Source organism: Pectinophora gossypiella, chromosome 4 (genome assembly GCF_024362695.1).
Source record: "Pectinophora gossypiella chromosome 4, ilPecGoss1.1, whole genome shotgun sequence".
Classification (NCBI taxonomy): domain Eukaryota; kingdom Metazoa; phylum Arthropoda; class Insecta; order Lepidoptera; family Gelechiidae; genus Pectinophora; species Pectinophora gossypiella.
The window spans coordinates 264,879-282,602 of NC_065407.1; the positions used below are offsets into that span (position 1 = coordinate 264,879).

Below are 17,724 nucleotides of genomic sequence, written 5' to 3' on the forward strand. Positions count from 1 at the left end.
TAATATCCTTATACCATGTGCCCCCCTGCCTGTAAGAGCGTGGTTAAATATTTTAGTTAACATTTTAGGTTAGCAATATTTTAATATTCGATGCCTACAGGACTCGACCTCCTGCACATTCTAACATTCATTGAGTTGTAGAGAAACACCTATAAAAACAACCGCATTAGAATTTCTATTGCTTTGCTTGGCTGTCGCTCGACTTATACTAATTATTGTTTTGTTGCACTAACCTACCCTTATTTAACTGATTTGTTCGGTCGCAGCGGAGCGCCGCGAGCGGCCAGCATCGTGCGGCGGGCCGGGCTCCGCCCCCGAGCCTCCGCCGCTCAACAACATGGACACTCTTCGCTCGTACGGATCCGCCGGAGACGAATTGGAGGGCATCCCGCCGGACTACCTGCGCAACCTCAACCTCGACACGGACCGCAAGCCCTGGTCAGAGCAGATGCACCTGCACACCTTCGTCGACAACAAGATCTATAACGGTCAGTACTGCCCTATTATGTTTCTGACGAAGCAGATGGGCAAGTTGGATAATGATAGCTTGGTTCACAGCGTGTGGTTCGTGTCTGCAATGAGTAGTTAGATGTGATCTAGCGCAGCGATATTGATAATCACGATATAGTGAACGAGAACAGCCTAGAAAGAATCAGTTGTTATCGAAAACGTTAACGCCTTACGTACAATTGTCATGTCGCCAATCACAGACAAGAGCCACCAACAGCGCCACGTACGTGAAGGTCGGCGTTCAATATCCGCACCCGTCGTTCGGTCTACATCTTACAAAGATTTCTATAACCCGTGTAATATGTTTCCAGACCTGAAGGGCTGCAAGGCGCGCCGCGCGGTGTCCCCGGGAGCAGCGCGTCGAGCCGTGGAGGCCGCGCCCGGCTGCGGCAGCCCGCACCTGGTGGGCGGCTACCACTGGGACTGCTCCGACTGGTGCGGCGGGCCCGCGCTGCCCGGCATCAGCGAGGTATGTAGTATATATACACGGACCGTGGAGGCTGCACCTGGTGGGTTACCACATTGTTACGCGCCTCTGTAAGCGAAACCACAGACAGAACCAATCAAGGGTCACGGGACATGCACACGCTCGGGCTCGTTCCCATTGCACATTATGCGAGTACCGGCGAAACAACGTCTGTCGCCCTCCGCGCTCCGATCGTAACTGACAGTTAGTGACTAGCTTTCCCCCCCACTCCCGCCGCCTAACGTTAAGGCGTTGTAACTTCACTGCAGTGGTCGATAACTCATCTTTCCGTACTCATGATTTAAATCAAAATTTTGATTAAAAATCGTTGTAGGCATATGAATTATTCTGGCATATGACCCCTTATGATATATGATATTTCACGATAAGCAACTGAACGCGTTCTATGTTTTATATTATGAATTCTCAGTCCAGAATAGAAAGATCCATATTAGCGTGAGGTATGTACAGCTAAGCCTGGTATATAATGCTTTGTGGAAACAAGTACTTAGTACCGGTCAGTGCACAATACTGGCAATATTAGTAGCAGAGCAAGAGGTCGCCCTTCAGTAGCCAACCCCCGCAGGTGGCGGGGTCGGAGCGGCCCGACTCGTCGTCCCCCCCGCCGCCGTCGCCGCCGCGCCGCGCCGAGCCCCGCCGCCCGCGCCCGCGCGCCGCCCCGCGCCCGCCGCCCGACACCGACTCCGCGCCCGACGACCTCGACCACGACCGCGACACCGACCCGCCGAGGTTCCCTGACGGTGAGACACGCTACATACCCACATTGACTCATCATCGTGCCACAAGACAGCAGACAAATTTCTGCAATTCTTTTTACGAACTCCTAATAGGTATGGTGATCAGCCTATCGCATAAGGACGATAAACGTACACAAATAGCCCTCATACGTTTCACCACACCGGACGGGTGTGGAGCATAATTATATTCCACCAAGACGCTTTACTGCGAGTTGGTGGATAATCGAGTTAAAATAATCTCGCTGTTTTTACGAGCGGCAAGATAAGAAGTCCAGCATAGGAGCAAATACTCCGAAATTTAATTGAATAAAAATAAGAGGAAGATCCGCAGTTTAGTTTATGGTCACGTCCTTGTTAAACGTATTATCTAAGAATATGTAGTGTTCATAGTGTGACATTATAATGCTCCCTGTGGCAGCGTCGTCGTATTTGCTGCACCCGGACGAGTACCTACCACGCGCCGCGTCCGACAGCGAGCAGTTGCGCGCGCGCAACGTGCGGGAACCCGACGCCGCCAGCCTCATCACCATGCTCGGTCAGTACACATTACCTATACATTCACTTCGTTACTTTACATTCCGCCAAGCCCCCCTCACATGGAGCTACTCGAAAGGAACGAAGTTACAAAGTCGAAGAAAGAAGTCATGAATAAATTCGTAACGAGCAACTTGTTAGTGATTTGAGTTGACGGGCTAAACTGACATTCCGGAAAAGATCCCGACACTAGTTTGTATGTCATGACAAATATTAAAACCGGCTCACCTGTCTGCTCCACAGAGGAGCGCAACTCGCTCCTGGGCGGCGGGTCCGGGGACACGTGCAGCGAGCTGTCGGCGCACCTGTGCGAGATCGAGGACTCGGACTCGGACACGGCGCCGGCGCCGGCGCAGCAGCCGGGCGCGGCGCGCCACACGGACGTGTGACGCCGGCGCGCGGCGCCGCCGCCGCCCCGCCCCGCAGCCCCGCGCGGCCTCTAGCGCACGACTGACTACTGTACATACACATATTTTTAAGTACCTCATACTTCCCCGCTCCGTCGACCGCTTCCCGTTCACTCGGGTGCCGCCTGCCGATATTATAGAAAAAAGTATGAGACGTTGTGAATGAATCGATCGATATTGATGAGCGTCGACGGGCGTGTGGTAGGAAACAAATTATTCCGCGGAGGCAGCTGTCCGCCTGTAAATAGTACGTAAGTAAGCTGAGCGATCCCCGCGAGCGAGCGAGGCAACGAATGTGAGAAGCGTGACCGCGACACATACTTGGACTTGATACGTATCGATACAGTTGGTAATACTATATGACCTACCTGTCTATCTAAATTTTGTTAGTTTAATAGGTATTACCTCCATCATAGTCCCAGTACGTATTCGTTGTATAGATTTCAGTGACTGTTGTCGAACCGTTTTGTAGTTGTATTTTTATACATACGTATAATTCTATGGATGTAAATGTATAAGTTGAATGGTGAGTATATTTACCCACTTCGCATTTCAGGGTCATTCCGTGTTGGGTCCAAGTGACCGTAGTTCTTTTGATTGTGCTTGTATTGTACAGTACTAGTTAAATTTAATATCAGCCTACTTATGTATACAGTACGTAAAATATATCTAACTTCCGTTGTGTTTTGTAAAGAATTTAAAATAAACAGTATGTGTAAATTTATAATATCGTAACGAAAAAAAGAATATAATAATTGTAACCGTAGTAGATAGTCGTAATGCCCTATTTCACCTCTATCGTCAGATTATTACCAATGTTATAAAGTTTATTTTATTTGAAAAGTACCTATCACGCTATGAACCCATCTTGCCAATTATTTAACGCAGCGGGGTGGAATAGGTTCTAACGTTTAGTAAAGATATTCCTATAACGATTGTTACCCAAAAGCATCACAGAGGAAAAGTAAAGGCTTTTATTTAAATTATAATAATGTGAGACGTCCGCACCGAGTGCGTCGTCGTTGTATAGGGCTGGTTGGATGTGTGTGGGCTGGTGCATAGGTCCCGCTCGTTTGGTTGCTCACGTAATATACACGTATAAGTACATTTTATGTTGCAACTTGTTGACCATGTATTATCAAATACGTAGGGACTGTTAAGGTGCAACCTTTTTACGATGTTTAGACTATGGTCCGTTGTTTTTAAATAAAAAAGAAACAAGTGTCTGGTTGAATTCTCTTGTCAAAGTTTTGATTCTCATATTATATTTACGAAGTTAATTCCTAGTTTTTCTTCATTACATTGCATTACTCTCCTAAAAACATATTACTACAAGTGGTTATGTGCCCTCACACGTTTGAAGAAAGACTGAATTATGGAATTGAGTAAGATCCAAATATCAAAGTTGGATGGAACCAACTGGGTGCAATGGAGATACAGGATGACTGCACTCCTACGCGGGATAGATGGATTGCTTGATATTGTGCAGGGTAAAGTACGCAAGCCTGTGAAACCTGCAGTGGTTAAGGGTGATGGCGACGTCACTGACTCAGCAGCAATGGCTTCCTACAACAAGAATCTGGCTGAATACCTAAAGCTAGAGAGTACTGCACTACTTCTAATCACAAATAATATTGTAGATGAAACTTTGGACAAAGTCATAAGATTCACAAATCCCTGTGAGGTTTGGGACGAGTTGCACAGATTGTACGATGGAGTTAATGATGACCGACTGTACAATACATGCATGGAACTCTTCCAATTAAAAATGAACACCTCTGATGACATGGCCACTCACATTTCCAAAGCGAAGAATATATGGCACAATCTCAACCAGGAACTTGCAAAGACGAATGAAGGAACTGAATTACCCGAGTTTCTTTTAGTCTGCAAGATACTAGACACGTTGCCTGAAGAATATTTCTCCTTTAAGTCGAGTTGGCTAATGATGTCGAAGAACAACAGGACTGTGGATAATTTGACTAGTCAGCTGTGTGCTCACGAGAGGGCGTTGACGACAACCTCCAAGGAAGATGGAAGCGTGTCAAGATCCCCAAGTGAAGCGCTGACGGTTAACAGCAACAAGATAGTCGGTAAGAAGAAGACCAAAGCTTTCAAATGTCACGGCTGCGGAGAAGTTGGACACTTCAAGAAGGACTGTCCAAAGAATAAGGAACGTAACGGAAAATCTGGAACGACTAGCATGATGGCTGTGTTGGCAAATGTGACAGATTGCATGACAGATCGAGACGAGTGGTACGTCGATAACGGAGCGACACATCACGTCACGATGCATGGCGACCTGTTTCAAGATTATGAACGTTTCAAGGAACCACACACGGTAACTACTGCAGATGGGACGACAATTGAAGCATTAGGGAAAGGTTCAATTCTTATGAAGACGAAGAAAAGAACATTCATAATGAACAACGTATGGCATGTTCCGAAGGTCATGAAGAATCTTTTTTCGGTGCTGTCGGCACAAGATATAAATAAGAACAGTTTGTTTGAGTCACAAGCTACCACGTGTTCATTTAAGATCAATGGAGTACTGTGCGTGACCGGAAGCAGACAGAGACATGGCGGTCTGTACAAACTGAACTGTAAACCTGTGAAGCCTAAGGAAAGCGTGTTGGTAAATGCAGTTGACACCTTACAGCTGTATCACGAACGCTTGGGTCACCAGGATAAGCGTCATGTCAAGCGAGTTATCGAACAAGAACTTAATGTTAAGACCAAGGACAGTGGGAATTTATGCGAAGGATGTATTTTCGGGAAGACACACAGACAGAAATTTGGTGTTAGAGAAAAAGCTGTCAGTCCAGGAGAACGCATACATTCAGATGTCTGTGGTCCGTTTCCACTAAGTTGCTCGAAGTCTCGCTACTTTGTCATATTCAAGGATGAATTTTCTCGATATCGTTACGTTTATATTATGAAAAATAAATCGGAGGTACCTACATTTTTGCGACTGATGTTGGAAGAAGCGAAAACGGCTGGTCACCGAATTAAAGAATTTCTATGTGATAATGGCGGAGAATTTGATAACGAGAAGGTTCGCAAGGAATTGGAGAAGCATGGTATACATCAACGTCTTATTATGCCCTATACTCCTGAACAGAACGGTTGCAGCGAGAGGGATAACCGCACGATTGTCGAAATGGCTAGAGCCATGATGCATGCACATGAAGAGCTTCCTCAAGTTTTGTGGGCAGAATTGGTGAAGACTGCTGTCTATATCTTGAATAGAACAGGTCCAACTACTGTTGCACAAAAGTCTCCGTTTGAGATGTGGTTTGGCAAGAAACCGCAAATAAAACATTTGAGGATCATTGGCTCGACTTGTTACGCGCATATTCCTAAACAAAAAAGGAAGAAAATGCAGAAGAAGGCAAAGAAGTGCATATTAATCGGTTATGACGATGATGATGGCTATAGACTATGGCACAAGGAATCGAACTCCTTAGTAAGATCCCGAGATGTCATTTTCAATGAAAAACCGCTTGATTCGAAGTTAGAAAGAGAGTCATTGAAAGAAGTGACAGAGATAGAAGTTCCTTTACATGTCCACCAGGAACACCACGGGATGCCTACTTCAGTCGCCGTAGAAGTGAGCGAGGATAGACCCACTGCAAGGGACAACGATCTTGAGCTAGATGAACAAGCTGATCAAGGCGTTGTTGAAGATCCAGCCACGTGTAGCGATGATGATGAGGCAAAGTTCGAAGATGCGAGGCCAGATGAGATGCCAAGACAAGATGAATCGATTGAATTAGAGGGGGAGAATGAAGAGAACGATGGCGAGATTATTGAACGGCTAGCCACTCATAGCATGCAGTTGCGAGATCGTTCTCTCCTCAAACGTCCTGTAAGATTCAACGATTATGTTACATTTGTTGGCGCGGAATCATACGTGGACCCCGAGACGTATAAAGAAGCCATGACGTGCATAGACAAGGAGTTGTGGATCAAAGCTATGCAAGCCGAAATGGACTCATTAAAGGCTAATGGTACGTGGGTTCTTGAGAAGCTACCGAAAAACCGGAAGGCCATACCTTGCAAATGGATATACAAGGTCAAGCTTAATCCTGATGGAACAGTTGACAAGTATAAGGCCAGGTTGGTGGTGAAAGGCTTCAAGCAGAAGAAAGGTGAGGACTATGATCAAACTTTTAGTCCTGTAGCCAGATTGGCAACAGTCCGAGCTGTACTGAGTGTTGCAGCTAATGAAGGCTTGAAACTGAGTCAATTTGATGTCTCTACAGCTTTTTTGTATGGGTCTCTGTCGGACGAGGAGATTTATATGAAGCAACCTGAGGGTTATGATGATGGCACGGGTCGTGTTTGCTTGTTGAAGAAGTCGCTTTATGGGTTAAAGCAAGCTCCCCGTTGCTGGAATCGTGCAATTTTGGATTTTTTCAAAGAAATTGGACTCGAGGTCAGTGAAGCTGATCCATGCCTGTTCAAAAGAGAGAAGGCTAACGGAAAGCTGATCATCGCTCTCTATGTTGATGACGGATTGGTAGCTGGATCAAATCAGGAAGTGATAGACGAGTTTCTTGAGGAGTTAAAAGCAAAATTCAAAATTACGACTAAAGAAATTTCATATTTTCTAGGAATAGAAATTGAAAACAGAGAAGGCGGTGATGTAAGGATACATCAGAAAGCCTATGTAAAAAAGATTTTGAAGCGTTTTGGAATGCAAGAATGCAAACCCGTAACAACACCAATAGTTAAGGACGATTTAGCAGCTCAAAGACCTGAAAGTCAGAAAGTTGAAGACTTTTTTCTAAACAATTATCGTCAAATTGTTGGAGCGCTTGCATATCTGATGGTCGGTACAAGGCCTGACATCGCGTACGCCGTAAGTGTGGTTTCTAGAAGCTTGGAGAAACCAACTCAAGCAGATTGTACTAGGTTGAAACGGATACTGAGATATTTGCAGTATGCTCCAGACCTGGGTATCCTTTATAAGAGAAATTACAAGAAGGGTATCCTAGAATGTTATAGCGATGCGGATCATGGCGGTGACACTACAACGGGAAGGTCAACTTCAGGCACTCTATGTTTGTATGCTGGTGGAGCAGTATCTTGGCTAAGCCAGAGACAGCAGAGTGTTGCTATATCAACAACAGAGGCTGAAGTGGTCGCTGCTAGCGAGGCAGCTAGAGAGAGCACTTGGTTAACTCGCCTGATCGGTGGATTAGTAAAAATAGAAAGCCCACCAGTGCTGTATGTGGATAACGAAGCTGCGATACGTTTGGCTGAAAACCCTGAGTTCCACAAAAGAACTAAGCACATAAGAATCCGTCATTTCTTTGTGCGTGAACTAGTGACTAATGGAGATCTGGTTGTAAAAAGGGTCAGCAGCGAACTACAACTGGCTGATATTTTTACGAAGCCACTTCCAAGACCGAGGCTTAAGCAGCTGGTTGAACAGATAGGTCTGCACATCGAGAGAAGGTGTTAAGGTGCAACCTTTTTACGATGTTTAGACTATGGTCCGTTGTTTTTAAATAAAAAAGAAACAAGTGTCTGGTTGAATTCTCTTGTCAAAGTTTTGATTCTCATATTATATTTACGAAGTTAATTCCTAGTTTTTCTTCATTACATTGCATTACTCTCCTAAAAACATATTACTACAAGTGGGACCTGTGGATGATAGACAATGTAACGTGCGAGTGCAACTGCGCCGCAAGCTGCGCACTACGCAGGGACAGGTGAGCAGGGGGCGAGTGCCGCTGAAAGCTAACGTAATGTAATTAAAATGAAATGGTGCTCTGACTATAGTTTCATATCATAACTGTAAACTATGCATTTATAAACTGTTCTCCTTTTAGAATAATGAATTAAACGTAAGGATCTATTTTTATATGTATAAAATAATTGTATGATAGCGCGGCGCACCCCGAGGGCGCCACACTTGTGATAGCATCTGTATCTTCCTAATGCGCTCCGTTCTGTTCACAACAAGTAGGCATGTTCAAGCTGGCCATACCATAAGTGTAATACTTAAATGTCGAATCACGAACCTATATAAAAATATCACCAATCATTTTGTATACTTACTTGCCTATTTACGACGCTATTAAAGATAATTTGGCAGACAACGTCATACTTGTAATTAATTATAAAATCGCACAATGATATTAAAATAAAAAAATATCGTTAAAAATACAGATATAGTAAGTACCTATCAATAGAATGTGGTCAATAAATAATTAATGGTCTCAATAGCCTTTAGTGGACGTTTATTTGGAAACTGTGGCAAAATATGTGTTTTATTGAATTGTCTTTATTGACTGAGATACCTAATCAACAATTTGTAATCAATCGTGTAGGTAACAGAGCAAAACTATGGAGTTGCGTTTAAATAAATATTATAGATAAGACAGTATTGTACAACTTATAATTTATTTAATAATTGTTATATAAGTTTTGACACGACTAATAAAGAAAATAAAATACCTAATATTATGCATTTCTCAACTCCAATGATCCCTTTCCTTAGAAATAATAGTAGGTTAGTAAATAACGTTTGTAGTTATTTAAAATATTTACTTAATAGGTATATATTATCCCTTCTTTCGGAGACGCGACACACAGGCAGGTAGAAGATTAGGCATTTCGAAACATAAATACCTAGGTATCTAAATAAGGAAATAAAGTACAATACAAGGTGGGTATCTACTTAATAAATGCGAACTGCTAGCTACTCCCATCTGGGTTGTGCTTGAACTACATGTGTGTAACTTTAAGAACTGGATAAATCCAGTAGGTAAGTATCTAATCAATAAATTAAAGGTGATGTGAAACAAAACTTTTTCACACAATTTACGTAGTATTATAGTACGACTGTATAAACAACTAGATAGGTACGTCCATTCGATCCGTTCTCCGATCTGGTATGACGTCTCGCCACCATGTATTTATTTCGATTCATCTCCCCGTTGACCAAAAAAGTCAAATCATTTTGTACGAACTCATGATCCCAAAAAAACATTTCTTATTCATAATCTATTCTCAAATTAATCGCACATACCTAAGCATAGGACCGGAAAGGATGGCGTGAAACGGAGGAGGCCTATACCCAGCAGTGGGTAAATACAGGCTGAGTGGATAGATAGATAGACCAAGTAAGCCATTGTCACAAAGTGGAAAAAATCCTGGCAAAAACGCAAAAGTTATACATGAAAATGTAACGCGGGATATTACTGGAATAGTGGGTACTATCCGGCGCCATCTATTGGCCAATCGGGGAACAACGCGGCTCAGCCCGTGCCGCCCGCGTACCCGCAGATAATATCGGTAAACGATACGCGCGATACCTAATAGTACAAAAATAATCTAACAGAAACATAGTAAAAACCCAGGGCAAAAAACGCTGATATTAAAAACAACTATTGTCACTTGGCTTTTTGGCGGGAAACGGGAACGGGACAGTTGCTTTCTTCATTGAATGATCTAAATAATTAATACGAAGTGATGTTTTGTGGTTAATGATCGCATTAAGTTAGTCGGAAAACATTCGCGAGTGTTATTATATCGGAGTGTTTAATAAACAAAGTGTATCTACCTATTTTCGCTTCGTGCCAAGAAGCCGCTTCATAACCCGAAAGTTTATGCGGACTTTTGAGTTAATTCGTTTGGGGTTCGGAGTAGGAGTCTGCTGCGAGGGTGGGGGCTTAGGTTTCATCATCATCACCTTTCATCATTTTGTTAATCATCAAGAAAAAAAATACGTAAGACATGGCTGTATGGGCATAGTTCCCTTTGCCTTACCCTTCGGTGAAAACCAAAACAAAAAAAAAATTACTGACACTTTGACATTGACAGTTTGGGTTCCGGTTCCCAGGAATAAGAATGTTGAAGAATATTCTTTTTTTCTAAGTTCGGTACCTATGAGTAGAAGAACAGGAACAGAATGACTTAAAATGACTGAATTAAAACAATTTCGATGTGTGAACTGTGGTAAACCTACGGGAGCTCTCTACAGGACGTACGGCCCTTCTGTTCTTAAGTTAAATAAGTGTGTGAGTAATCTTGTTTACTTATAACAGTGCCTATCAAATGATAGCACTCATGTAACCAGTTAGGTAAATGGGAAGTAAGTTGGTACTAGAATACAGTTTTCAGCGAACCCTATTTCCACAAAAGGAAGTTAATAATGGCTTAAAAATATATATGTAGTAATTAGGTACCAATATATGTAAGAAATTAATAATGTATTAAGTACTTTTTTTGAATTTCAGGCAAAATGCAAATGTATTGTGGACAAGTACATAGAATATGACAATGTTATAGTTATGATAGATGCAGTGTTAATTTCCAAAGAAGCACAGAGGCATATTATTTACAACACAGAATTCAAAGTGGGTAATTGACATTATTGGAATCTGCTGAACATATTATGTGTTTATTGATGACTTGAATTCTTAGTTAAGTAATTTTATATTTTTTCCCAGTCATATTGGAAGCTATTCATAGTGCTAATGTTACTGGAGACATATGGCGTGTGGCGTAATGACAGTTTATTTAACATAGCCATTAATTCACTATGTGGTATTCGGACCAAAGCTACAGTTAATACTACATATTTGTAAGTTGCTCACAGTATTTATTAATGTGATTGGAAACATAACAAAACTAATACCTACTGACTAGTATTTTAACAATAAACTTGTGGTTATAGTTGTCTACCTTATATCTACATCTCTATCTATATCTTATATCTTTTGTTGTATATCTTATAGATACATTCCAGTTGACATCTCAATGTCGGAGTGGTGGAAACACCAGTGCAGCGGCTGGGTGTATGAGGAGAGAGGGGACGACAATGACCTCTTTATATGGGAGAAGGACTTCTACATCCAGTTCTTATCTACATTCACTGGTGAGTTCTATTGCCATAAGATTAATTGTTGGAATATCTGATTTATTATCAATTACTCATTTACATATTTTTTCAGGGATTGTTACATTTATTTCTACAGTCCATTTAATTATGACTATGATCAAGCCAATGTCAGTGTCACTTAATGAAGGTACTTATTTATTTACGAAATTTATTTTTTATAAAATTTAGGTACTTAAGTAATTATCAAATAATTTAAGTACATAATCCTTTTTCTTTTGCAGTTTCTTTCATAAGAGTATTAAAAGCATTTTCAATGGCAAATGTCAGTATTTTGTTCACTTTGCCAATGTTAGTGTGGGGCAACGCGGATACCTCAGCGGAGACAAGAACTATTCATTACATGCTCGTGTTTGCATACAGTTTTGTTGTGTTTTTCAATGCATTTACTGGTAAGAATTACCTATTTATTTATTTATGGACAAGACCCAAATGCAATGAATAGTGATTTGACTGATACTGTTGTCAACTTCTGTAAAAAGCTCTATTTTCGAAAAAAAAATTATGAAATATTTTCGATTTTGATGGTGATTTTGGGGTAATATACATTCGGTATATGTTTTCGGAAACCATATATATACCTACCAATCGAATATACGGCGCATCTCTACTAATTAATATTGTGATCTGTAATGTTCTTGTCTGCTTTTAACATTGATCTAGCAATGTTAGATGTGTGTATAAAATCTTATATGACTTTCTTTTTACCTTCTTGCAATGATTAAGAAATTGACATTATTTTCAGTGTTGTACGAATCACCAGTGATAGCAACGCTAGTGACATTGCTTGTGAGCAATACAGTCAAGTACCTGATGACCTTCCACACCACACCATTCCTGCGCTCACTCGTCACATAGGCACAAATTCACAATAAACTAGTTGCAGTATCACAGAGTATTTATTTAAAAATATATTCCATATTCACTTTACACTTTAACAAATTATTAGGTACTAATGCTATATTCAATAAGTGAATGTTCTTGATAAAAACGGAATTTTAATATTATAAACTCTTCTATTTGCTATAATGAAAAAAAAAATATTTAAGTTGCTTAAAAATGTTAAAAATGTAAGAGTTACTGCAAAGGATACATTTAAATATTATTGTTTGAATTGTCAGCTTCAGCCCTGACTCACTCTGGTAGATAGAGGTAGATAAAGCACATAATAATAATTTCACAGTATATAACACAAAAGTGGCAAGTTTTTACAACATCAAATTACCCATCGTGTGGAAAACTGAGCCCAGTAACTAAACCAACAAACTCATATGTTGTATACTATATGCACTACATATTATGTGGCTGATCACTGATGCAATCTGCAATACATCTTAAAAAAATAAATTATTATACTAATTTAAATTACAACCTTATAATACTAACAAAACAGTACAAAATAATATGAATAATTGTTCATAATTTTATGGTTTATGATTATTTACAACCCAAAGTAATCACTTAATGCAAAGTAACTGGTATTGTGGTAAAGCAAAGTAAAAATTCAAGGAAAATACAAAGGAACATTTTTTTAAGACAACTAATACTAAACACACCATACAATAATTTTAATAAATATACATACCTACATGTCTTTTATGCCAATAGTTTATTAATTAATAGATTGTATTTTAAAAGCAAGGAAATAATGTGTCTTCACAAATTAACAGTGATAAGTGAAGTATCACCATATTTTATTTATTACTCAGTACAGTATTAGACACTTACATAAACATTGTGCGAGCAAGGCAAACAAAATGGAACAAGTTCAGTCTTTGGCTAAATTGAGCACAAGCAAAAAATGAGTTTACTATAACCAAGATTTATAAATAACTGGCTTGCCTTTGTAACTACTTCCATCAAACATTATAATTATTATTTGGTGTTATAATTATCATTGTTCCATTTATTTGATTATAATGTAAATAAATGAGTTTCATTGTTTTGCCTACGAGTGCATAGCATTTTTTTATTTCCAAAGCATGATAAATATGGAAACAAACTTGATGATCTTAACAATGTTCATTAAAGGACTTCAGAACACTTGAGGCAAGTGGTAAATATTATGCTTTGAACATTTTTATAACTATAATAAATATTGTAGCTATCAAGGCAACTTCAAGGGCTGAGGGGCGGGTCATCCTGCCCGATCATAACGTCTTCGTACATTATATCGTTGTTTCTTCGGAGATTAATCTTTTGCCTCACATATTCAATGAGATTGTACTTTCTTACAACTAGAACGAGGCCACAGATGAGGAGCGCGAGTGTGAAGATGGTGACGAGCACGGCGGTGGTGTGGTGCGCGGTCGGCATGTCGTCCGGCTCGTAGCAATGCTCCTCATACCTGCTGAATCCCGGCATACACTCACACTGGTGCGATGTCTCATTACATATTTGATTGTACCCTGGGCACGGTTCCAGAGCGGTCACATTGCAGGACAGGATGTGATCTGTTAAAAAGAATAAACCTCTTGGATAACACGTACGACACAAATTGATTCAATTAAATAATTGTCGGCTACTTACCCGCCGCGTAAGAGCAATGTATTAGGTTCAATAATAGTGTCGCAACGATATCTGTAGCCGTAAAACTCATCTTTCACGTTTTATTCACCTTCACCGAACAATCACATTACAATTTTGTAACTGGAAAACAATGTTATTGTCTAAAAAGCGAACAATGATTCTTCCTTTCTTCGAGTCGCGCAAGCATAACAACTGTCAATGTCAAAATTCCTATCTGTAGCCTGTCATTTTCGTGTCAATCGCGTCTATTGCGTTTAGTTACTGCTACTACACATAAATGGGTAATAATTTGGCGCGCATTCACGGTAAATGGATTTAGTACTTTTTGTGGAATGTATAGAATAAAAGTCACAATTTTAATTTGTGTATTTTTTTATTTCTTATTCTAGCTTAAATAGTACAGATTTATACGTAAGTGTACATTTCCCTAAGCAGAGTACAACAACGTGCACAATTATTTAGCGTGCTATCTATCTGATTATAAGCTATCAGTCGAGAAATATTATTATAGTTAGGATTCAGGAAGTTTTTGTATCTAGGCCTCCTCTTCGTCCCAAGTATACTTCTCAGGAAGGATGTAGTCGCGGGGATCGTGTCCCCTTGCTTCTACTCCGCCGTTGCCGTCGCTAGCACCTTCTCTGTAAAGAAATAGGTGTTAATGGGTGGATTATCGAGTACTGGAAGTTAATAAATTATCATTATCGTAGCTTTTTAGGCGTACATAAAGATAAAAGATTCTAGGATATTTTTGCGTTTATATATGTCGCGAAGTTACGTAAATTCTAACTGGATATTTGCAAAATGACAAAAGATTTTCGGATATTTTTTCGTTTACGGTAATGATACCCCCTCCGGTTGATTGAGGGGAGGCTGTGCGTAGCAGTGGGACGTATATAGGTTGTTTATGTTATGTACGGTAATGATATTGACCACTGATGTTCGGAGATCCCCCCTATCACGTTTTGTTGGTAAAGCTCAGTAAGTAACATAGTAATTACATATCAATGGTTAAGCTGCTTTAAAGTCGTTTTTAATAAAGTTACAAAATACTTTAGGTAGGTAATATTTTGGGCCTACCAAGGACCTAACCCACCTAGCCTACCTGGCAACCTGTTGCAAACGTTTGACCAGCCGAATGGGTAGCTTATAACCCATCCGAATTAAAATGAACGATCACCTTTCCACAAGGACGATGCGTACACGTGCGAGGCATTACCTAACGTGTCCATCTAGTAGTAAATGTAGCATTAGCGAAACCCCTCATTAGACACTCACTTTAGCTCTTCGTAATGTGGTTCTTTTTCCTTTTTCTGGTGTTTCTTCTTCTTGGCGGTCTTCTCATGCTGCTCGGGTTCTTCCTCGTATCTCTCGTACTCCGGGGTGTCTTCATACGGGACCTCCGCCTCCCGGTACTTGCGGCTCTGCCCCTGAGGACGTTCCACTAAAACAAACAGTCAAAGTCACATCCAGATGTCTTTCAAACACAACGCCTAAGTTACACGAGAAGATCCAAATGAAAATACATTATGTGTTATGTTGACCCGTTTATTTTTTATATTTTCAAAGTCTGAAGATAGATCATAAAGTTGAAAATATATCATTTGCTATATCATGATCAGTTACAAGAGCCACTTGAGAAGTCTCCTAACAAACTTAAAAGGTCTTCTAATAAATTTGGGTGCTCTAAGTTCACCTCTTTGCTCCTGAGGGTGGGAGTGTGCTCCGGACTCGTCCTCCTTGTCCAACCCGAACGAGTCCTGCTTCTCGAACTCATAGTTGTCTCCGGCCTTCTTGTGGTACGAGTCGAAGTGCTGGTAGCCCTTCTTGCCGCCGCCGGACTTCTTGCGCGAGTATCCAATTTCGCCATCACCCTCGTTCTCGTAAGTTTTGTGGTAATCCTGCGGCTGAAAATGTCAACACGTTGATTGTAAGTTGAATCTGAGTTGGTGAGTAAGGCGCAGTTAAGTGGTAAGGTGCAGTGTACGTATAGTGTGGCTCAATAATAAAGTGACTAACCGCGGCGGCTCGAACTTCCCGAATGTAGGAGCCCACGGACATGGTGTCATCCGCCACCTCCAGGTCCTGCAGCGTTAGCGCTGGCAGCGCCGCAGCTAACTGCAGCACGCCCAGCATCACCGTCGCCAGCTTGTAATCCATTCTCATCACTAAAAACAGACAGTCAATGAACTCTTGTTTTAAACTTGACAAAATATTCCAAAAAACAGTACTAGAATCAAGCTTCCTCGTCGATAGTGCTGTAGTAGGTACTTGCACAACGCCCCAATTTTTTTTTAACTGTATATTTTAGTAAAAACTAACTGTCGGTTCAACGTTCAATTCCAACTCTAACGAAATAGTCCACTTGTCGTATTTTATATAAATGGTGGTTGCGGCGACCACAGTCTTTCACAATGTCCAGCTCTCGACTGACCCTTGTAAAATAATTCTTCTTCGCTCAATTGCTCATTGCATATTTTAATTTATAAGTACCTAATAAAAAAGCCGACCTGAGCCAGTTCTGGTTGCGCCAATATTTCTAAATGGGAAATTACTCTCATTGCTGCGCGGTGATCCGTATCTGCTCTTGATTTGCGTGTCACTTTTAAACTGAATGCTGTTAGGTTTTCTGGCAATTAATTTGTTTTCGACCTGAAAGTATATTTATTTGTCTCGTTTCCGTGTTTTGTCTTGTCCTAAGCATTAGACAATTATTTCAAGCAAGCCGCTGTTTTAATTATTAACAGCTGTGCAACTTGCACAATGGGGTGTCGATGGCGACAAAATGAAGTGTTACCTCATTTTCGAAATTATAAATATGTTCATGCCGCACGCTGTGCTGAGATTTCAAAACCCCAACAACTGTAACGAAATGTTGCCTGGATCAGTTTGGCAACGTAAATAACGTAGCATCACGCCTGTATTCCCAAAGGGGTAGGCAGAGGTGTTTAATACACACCCACTCGTCGCTAGGTATGTTACGTGCGTGCATCTGTTGCGTTTGTTGTTTTGCTATATTGTGTTGTTTGATTGTTGTGATATTTTTCAACGGCAAAGTCAAAACTTTGTTTGAGACGACGCAACGGGTAATAGAGGAACACAGGGGGGTGTTATAAATTTCATCTCTTAGTCTGTGTATCGTAGCTCCAGAACGGAAGGTCCGATTTAGGTGCAGTTCATTTCGTGCTTAGATATGACTAAAGGTTTCAGGGTCTGATAATGACCAGGTGGTCATAGGAACTCGATAATAAAATGACGCAAGGCCCTCCAGTTCGAGTTTGTTTAATTAGTCTTGATGAACAGGTTGTTGGTATTCAGCGTCTGATGATGACTAGGTCATACTATAGGAACTTGGCATTAAAATGACACAAGACACCCGAATTTGGACTTGTTTTAATTGTCTTGATGAGCACTATGGTTCTAGGTGGATGTTATTGGTTGGAATTCACAGTCTGACAATGGCAATTTGTGCGGAACCCTCGGCGCGAAGTCTGGTCAGTGGGAGTTGGAAGGTTGGTTTAAATCATCCTTACCAATCTTCCTATACAAGTTCTGTAATAATTATTTATACTTACTTAAAACATAAAATTGGAATATGTAATAATATTA

The 17,724-nt window shown here is 40.8% G+C and overlaps 3 protein-coding genes across 3 annotated transcripts in view; 2 read left to right on the forward strand and 1 right to left on the reverse strand.

Annotated features, from left to right (window-relative positions):
• LOC126366394 (fat-like cadherin-related tumor suppressor homolog) overlaps positions 1-3,823 on the forward strand; it is a 44,026-nt gene extending 40,203 nt beyond the window's left edge. Inside the window, exons 44-48 of the mRNA XM_050009502.1 lie at positions 267-488; positions 822-979; positions 1,563-1,737; positions 2,153-2,269; positions 2,512-3,823. Coding sequence (XP_049865459.1) covers positions 267-488; positions 822-979; positions 1,563-1,737; positions 2,153-2,269; positions 2,512-2,657 — 818 coding nt within the window. The 3' untranslated portion in view covers positions 2,658-3,823. The remainder of the gene's footprint in view (positions 1-266; positions 489-821; positions 980-1,562; positions 1,738-2,152; positions 2,270-2,511) is intronic.
• A 6,668-nt stretch (positions 3,824-10,491) lies between these two features.
• LOC126366158 (protein ARV1) lies at positions 10,492-12,477 on the forward strand. The gene is made up of 7 exons (XM_050009110.1): positions 10,492-10,708; positions 10,928-11,047; positions 11,141-11,274; positions 11,429-11,568; positions 11,645-11,719; positions 11,814-11,981; positions 12,335-12,477. The coding sequence occupies exons 1-7, from the start codon at positions 10,610-10,612 to the stop codon at positions 12,445-12,447; spliced, it is 849 nt and encodes a 282-aa protein (XP_049865067.1). The 5' UTR covers positions 10,492-10,609; the 3' UTR covers positions 12,448-12,477.
• Positions 12,478-14,653: 2,176 nt separating this feature from the next.
• On the reverse strand, positions 14,654-16,512 carry LOC126366395 (uncharacterized). Its single transcript, XM_050009503.1, has 5 exons — positions 16,438-16,512; positions 16,135-16,283; positions 15,812-16,022; positions 15,394-15,559; positions 14,654-14,756 (listed from the first exon to the last, which is right to left on the reverse strand). Coding segments are annotated over exons 1-5 (630 nt in total). The 5' UTR covers positions 16,439-16,512.
• Between the last annotated feature and the right edge of the window lie 1,212 nt (positions 16,513-17,724).

Excerpts from the sequence above, each read along its gene's own strand:
- LOC126366158 (XM_050009110.1), top strand. The coding sequence starts at position 10,610 with ATGACTGAATTAAAACAATTTCGATGTGTGAACTGTGGTAAACCTACG. Across the intron at positions 11,569-11,644 it reads GTTCTTATCTACATTCACTG|GGATTGTTACATTTATTTCT; the intron begins GTGAGTTCTATT and ends ATATTTTTTCAG. Across the intron at positions 11,982-12,334 it reads GTTTTTCAATGCATTTACTG|TGTTGTACGAATCACCAGTG; the intron begins GTAAGAATTACC and ends CATTATTTTCAG.
- LOC126366395 (XM_050009503.1), bottom strand. Across the intron at positions 16,023-16,134 it reads GGGAAGTTCGAGCCGCCGCG|CCGCAGGATTACCACAAAAC; the intron begins GTTAGTCACTTT and ends TGACATTTTCAG. Across the intron at positions 14,757-15,393 it reads CCACATTACGAAGAGCTAAA|AGAAGGTGCTAGCGACGGCA; the intron begins GTGAGTGTCTAA and ends ATTTCTTTACAG.